The 6,161-nt window shown below is 39.1% G+C and overlaps 1 protein-coding gene across 1 annotated transcript; it reads left to right on the top strand.

The window, feature by feature from the left end:
- The first annotated feature begins 840 nt into the window (after window positions 1-840).
- On the top strand, window positions 841-5,493 carry LOC133985094 (flavin-containing monooxygenase 5-like). The gene is made up of 9 exons (XM_062424660.1): window positions 841-979; window positions 1,068-1,256; window positions 1,444-1,609; window positions 1,884-2,026; window positions 2,959-3,155; window positions 3,770-3,917; window positions 3,996-4,203; window positions 4,317-4,389; window positions 4,490-5,493. The coding sequence occupies exons 1-9, from the start codon at window positions 848-850 to the stop codon at window positions 4,902-4,904; spliced, it is 1,671 nt and encodes a 556-aa protein (XP_062280644.1). The 5' UTR covers window positions 841-847; the 3' UTR covers window positions 4,905-5,493.
- Window positions 5,494-6,161: the final 668 nt, after the last annotated feature.

Genomic DNA, 6,161 nt, shown 5'->3' with positions numbered 1-6,161 from the left:
TATTGTATGTATGAACTATGGTCCAAAATAAAGAAACCTAACTGGCTAGTTATGCCCACTTGTTTTAACGTGGTTGGAGTCTCTGACTTCCTTTTACCGAGGATAAAAATCAGATTCTTACTGGTTGTGAAGTCTAGCGTTCATTATGTTGTTTTCATGCAGAGGCGCTGTCTGTTTGCTTATCCACAAACCTTACATAACCCTATCGCTACAGTGTTTCAAGGGTTAGATTAGGTTGTTTTATGCATGTGTTTAATGTTTTACTCGATCTCACTCCGCCCACTGTTGAATTACAGTAGCCTACAGTACATGCAGCACGAAAAAAAAAGTCATTTACTTCCACGAATTGCAAAAGGTAAGAATATGCATGAACTTACAGTCCCGGTTACAGTCGATCGTAATTTTTCAGTAACGTTTTGACGCTGTACAGTCTGTAAAAACTTTTTTTTTAAAAACAGGATCCAGATGGATTGATACATGCTGCACTCCGGTAGTTGATTGTTGACATCGTCTGTACACATTGACCAGCTGATAAACAAAACTGAAGTTTGGTCGGGATTGTGCATTTATAGCCTAAACAAATCTCAGTCAGATGTGATAGCCTGGCACCTATCGACTCCTGCTGTATAGATCAAACTTTTATCGAAACGACCTTTATACTGCATGCATCTTTTTATTTGCGGATTTAATTGTTTGCACCTCAGCTGTAAGTGCTCCAGTAAACACTGTACAGTCCATGAAAGGAGCAAACCTTTAAAACTTGAGGTTTTGTGCATTAATGCATTTTGTTGTAGTGAGATAATACATTTTTCAGACTAATCTGGGACTCCCTTTACGCAGCTGAAGTATGACCCGTCGTGTGGCAGTGATCGGGGGAGGTAGTTCAGGTCTGGCCTGTATCAAATGCTGCCTGGATGAGGGGCTGGAGCCTGTCTGCTTCGAAAGCAGCGATGACATTGGTGGTCTGTGGAGGTTTAAGGTGGGTGCAAGTTGGATTTTCTTTTCTTTACAGAGTATAAGAGAGAATAAATATTTGATCTCTTCCTGGCTGATGTGGTTTATTGCAGGAGAATCCTGAGCCAGACCGGGCCAGCATCTACCACTCTGTCATCATCAACACCTCCAAGGAGATGATGTGTTTCAGCGATTTTCCCATCCCTGCACATTTCCCCAACTTCATGCACAACTCCCTCATCATGGACTACTTTCGGATGTATGCTGATCACTTCCAGCTCACCAAGCACATACGCTTAAATGTGAGGATGCTTCACTTATTACCTGCCTGGAATCGGATTTTTCTGTCCTTGAAATGAGGCATGGCTAATTTAACCCGGCCTTAAATGTGAAATGTTGCTTAGTTACCACATGAAGAAATCTGTGTTTGCTTTTGTGCATGCTTGTTATTAACAAACTGTTATCTGCCCCTGTTTTTCTGTCGCCCAGACCAAAGTCTTGCGGGTGAAGCAGAGATCAGATTTTTCTCGTTCAGGCCAGTGGGATGTTGAGACAGAGAACAAGGATGGCAAAAAGGAGAAACACATATTTGATGCTGTGATGATCTGTATTGGTCATCACTGCAATCCCAACATGCCTGTCCATGACTTCCCAGGTACCACTTATAGACTATAAATAACTAGCAACATGAAGAGGAAACTGTTAAGAATCAACCATATACATTGTGGTTACATAATACTGTATTTACAGAGGGCGACACCACCCAAAGAGAATGGTGTTGTCAGTATAACGGCCTAAACCTTGGCCTAGATGATATTATTAGGGAAATGCTGTAAAGTAGGCAATGTTTCAAACACAGATCAAAGTCTTCTGCAGCAGTAAATGAGCAAAAAGGCAATTTGTGAAGCAAAGTCTGTTTTTTTCCCCAGGCATTGATACTTTCCAGGGAAAATACTTCCACAGTCGAGACTACAAGACTCCTGAAGAGTGGAGGGAAAAAAAGGCCGTAGTGATTGGAATAGGAAACTCTGGAGGAGACATAGCAGTGGAGCTGAGCAGAGTCACCAAGCAGGTTGGACTGACTGAGTTACATACCAACAATGTTTTACATTCAAGATATTTAATGCAAAATCACATTTTATTTTTTTACACATTTTCATATAACATTTTATACAGCAGCATTCATTCCACCGGCACAAGCTGGTGCAGCAGAAGGATAAATAGCTAATTACAATAAATTACAGTCAAAAAGTCAATGAGCAAAACAAATCAACCATCAACCAAATTATCTTGAAGTAAATTTAAAGCTGAACTCACCCAATCTAGTCAGTTGTGTATTGTTCTGTATCAGGGTTAAACCATGTTGAAGGACTGCACGATCTGCAACACATTTATAATACAGAGTTAGCACAAAGTTATTGTTCACCTTTGTTTTGACTATTAGATGGGAAGATTAGATAAAAATTAAACGAAATGGTGACTTGTGTAACACCTGTCTGATCAATTTACCCTTCTGGACTTAGTTGTAAACCTGCGTCTAGTGATCTATAAAAATAAGTGTAAAATCACTTACCAGTTACTGAGCATTGTGTTTTGAGTGCATCATATTCCACATATTAAATGCAATATGCAGTTTGTCAATGTTAAAAACATTTTTTTTTATCATAAACTAGTTCAAAAACATACATTTTAATTAGCCTAGACAGCTTCACCTCTTATAGGACTTGGTATAGTTAGGTTTTTCTATATTTAATTGTAAATTTCAATATCGGACACTTACTAATAGTCGTCATTTTGTATCACCACTGATAATAAATGAATAAGTAAGTTTTCCCAAAATGTCAAACTTTTCTCTCTGAGGTTTGCCTGTCTGGTTAAAGATGATGGTAACAGTGGCACACAACGTTACACATTACATGAGTTTACAGTCTTCCACTTCACTGAACTTTTCATACTAAACAAGAACAACTGATCGAACACCATGTCCTCTCTCCATGTTTTCAGCTCTACCTGAGCACTCGAAGGGGAGCCTGGATCCTGAACAGAGTTGGCGACAATGGCTTGCCCCTTGATATGCTTTTCAACAGGGCGGTGAATTCAATACGGACAATCCTTCCCTTTGGTTTTTTCTGTTGTCTTGGAGAGGCAACACTCAACCGAAGATTTGACCATAGTCTGTACAATCTAAAGCCAAAGCACAGGTACTGTATTCACATCTGTCTTGTACAATTATTTCTATAGTGTGGCTTGGAAATATAGCTTTTGAAGTATAGCATGTTTTAACCCCGCAGATGGCAAAACCTAAGAAATGCAATGCAAGTCTGTTAAACCTGTTTGCCAAATACAGAAGAAAATATTTCGACAACTTCTGGCCATGAAATTCGTTGCCGATATTTATGATCCCTATATGATTAATTCTAATAATTATGGTGTCTGCTTGACCTTCACTAGGGCCATTTTCAGGAAAAGATGTCGATTTTCACAGAAGAAATATCAAAATCTAGTTGACAGATTGTTGTGAATTTATCAAGCACAGTCATGCACACCAAATGAACCTTCTTTAATTTGGGGCATTCGCTGAGCTTTTCTCTTGTAACACCTTCAGGTAAACTTTCCTTTTTAATGACTTAAATCCTCTCCTTGAGCACTGCCTGAAGAAAACGTTTACAGTTATAGCCTCACTATTAGTATGGCTCTATAGCACAATTATACAATGATCAGAAGTTTCTGATCTGCATCATGCCTTCATACTTTTAGGCTTATTTAAATCCAAGTGCCTCCAATATTTATTCATTAGTCTGAATTTAAATCTCAGATTGTTCAGCCAGCATCCCACAGTGAACGATGACCTGCCCAACCGCATCCTATCTGGAACAGTTCAGGTGAAACCCAACATCCGCAGATTTCAAGGGTCCAGTGTGGAGTTTGAGGATGGAAGTGTAGTGGAAGATGTTGACCTGGTGGTATGTTATTTGTGTATAACACTCACAATTGCTTGTTCCGCTTTCTTCCTTACTCATAAACAGTTGCCTGTCTTGCAGGTCTTTGCCACAGGTTACAAGTTTTCCTTTCCATTCCTGGCCTCACAAGTTGTCTCAGTGACTGAAAACAAAGCATCTCTGTACAAGTATGTGTTTCCTCCTGAGATGGACTGCCCCACTCTGGCTATCATTGGTTTAGTACAGCCACTGGGAGCCATCATGCCCATCTCTGAGATGCAGGCCAGATGGGCCACACGTGTCTTCAAAGGTAGTACAAGTTCTGTAAAAAAAAAAAAAAAAGAAAAAAAAAGTGCAACAGTATTTTCAGGATTTAGTGTGTACGAAGGCAAATCACTGAATGACAATGTCTCCTTTAAATAGGCTGCACCAAGCTTCCCTCAGCAACCGCGATGCTTAAGGAAATCGAGTGCAAGAAGGAGATGATGGCTACAAGGTTATGCAGTGCTCAGTCTAGAGACCACTTACAGATGTTGGATCAGAAAATTACCCAATCTTGTTATCCACAACATGTTCAACTCAAGTCTCTTTTTCAGGTATGTCACCAGTCAGAGACACACCATCCAGGTTGATTATCTCAACTACATGGATGAGATAGCAGAGGTGGTGGGGGTTCGACCCAGCATCTCAAGACTGCTGTTGACTGATCCCAGGCTGGGACTGAATCTGATGTTTGGTCCTAGCACCCCGTACCAGTATCGTCTCAGAGGGCCAAGAAAGTGGGCCGGGGCCCGTCAGGCCATCCTGACTCAGTGGGAGAGAGTGGCTAAACCCATGCAGACCAGGCCCTGTGATGAGCCCAAAGCCAAGAGATCACTGAAGTGGCCTCTGATTCTTTCAGCTGCTGCTGTGGGTTTGGCTGCATATGTTAACAGGAACAGCCTTCCAACTTTCCTACAAGATCCCACAGCACTGTTGGACAGGATAAAGGTGTACCTGCCTGCACAGTGATGTGCAATTAATACTCAAACCCTTTCAGCTGTGATTAGTCTTCTCTTTTAACACATTTGTCACACATGAATGTAGTTTTATACAATACCACTGCCTCTCCTGAAGTGGACAATATGCATATATATGGAACATGAGTCTATTTCACTAAATGATAGCTTCAAACTGTTTCACTATATAAAAAGATATTATTCAACATATTACATTGGGTGATTGTTTGAATCTGGATTTAACCTTTAAAGTATTTAATGCCAATATGTATTGGAGCAGAACTTTTGGAAGAAATGTGTATAGTGCTTTTGTGTAGGTTGCGATTTTAACTCAACATATTAGAAAAGTGGTGTAATTTATAACTAAACAGTTGTAAACACATGTAACTTGCAATATGAAAATCTGTGATTCTTGTATACTTAATGGCTGAATGCATTATATGTAGAATCATTGTATTCATCACTGTCATATTTCCTTACAGAATATTTTTATCAACCTCACAACAGTAATAATAATGATAATGGAAAACTACATGTAACTTCTTGAAGAGTGCAACACATGATGACTGCTACAATAAACAGTGATACAATACCTGACCAAAGTCCCTGTATCTTCTGTCTCTTTTATTGAGTAAGATACATGTATTTTCTAAAACCTTGTTTTTTTGCTCTTGTAACAGCTTCCAATGTGTCTCCAGGTGAGAAGAGTCTTTGAGGGTCCATTTACTACTTCAAAATTGTTCTCAGGCAGTGCACTTAAGTAAATGTACATTACCAGTATGATGTACATTGTTCAATGTTGCCCCCTAATGGTGGCTTCAAATCTACCTGATGTTAGGTATGAAAAATCTTCTGAAGGTGCAATCGTTTTATGTAATCATAATTACAAATCTTACTCCGGGATCTCTTTCAATCTCATGTAATAGTCAAAGTCCATATTTGAGAATGTTTTTTTTTTTTTTTTTTTTAAAGAATGACATTTTTAAGGTACGATTGCCCATAAACAAGGATCAACCTTAAATTACAAACCATATCAATACCGATTAATATGCTGCAGGAAAAAGTGCCTACTTTGTGCATGTTGGTGTTATTTTATTAATTTGATTGAAACATATAGAGCAGCAGGGACACTAAAAAGGACGCATTGTTCAACAGATTTTCACCCCATCATCAATAAATTCTCCACTGGTTTAAAAATCTATAAAACAGTAGTGTTGATTGGTATTGCCATTCACTCCATTTGTGGACAAATACGGTTGTAAACAATTTC

This window comes from Scomber scombrus, chromosome 8 (assembly GCF_963691925.1).
Source record: "Scomber scombrus chromosome 8, fScoSco1.1, whole genome shotgun sequence".
NCBI classification, from domain to species: Eukaryota; Metazoa; Chordata; class Actinopteri; order Scombriformes; family Scombridae; genus Scomber; species Scomber scombrus.
This window is presented reverse-complemented; position numbering and strand designations above follow the sequence as displayed.

What these genes read in the sequence shown, in the direction of transcription:
- LOC133985094 (XM_062424660.1), top strand. Translation starts at nt 848, where the DNA reads ATGACCCGTCGTGTGGCAGTGATCGGGGGAGGTAGTTCAGGTCTGGCC. An exon ending in CCAAGCACATACGCTTAAAT is followed by an intron (nt 1,257 to 1,443) that starts GTGAGGATGCTT and finishes TCTGTCGCCCAG; the next exon opens with ACCAAAGTCTTGCGGGTGAA. An exon ending in AAGGAGATGATGGCTACAAG is followed by an intron (nt 4,390 to 4,489) that starts GTTATGCAGTGC and finishes TCTCTTTTTCAG; the next exon opens with GTATGTCACCAGTCAGAGAC.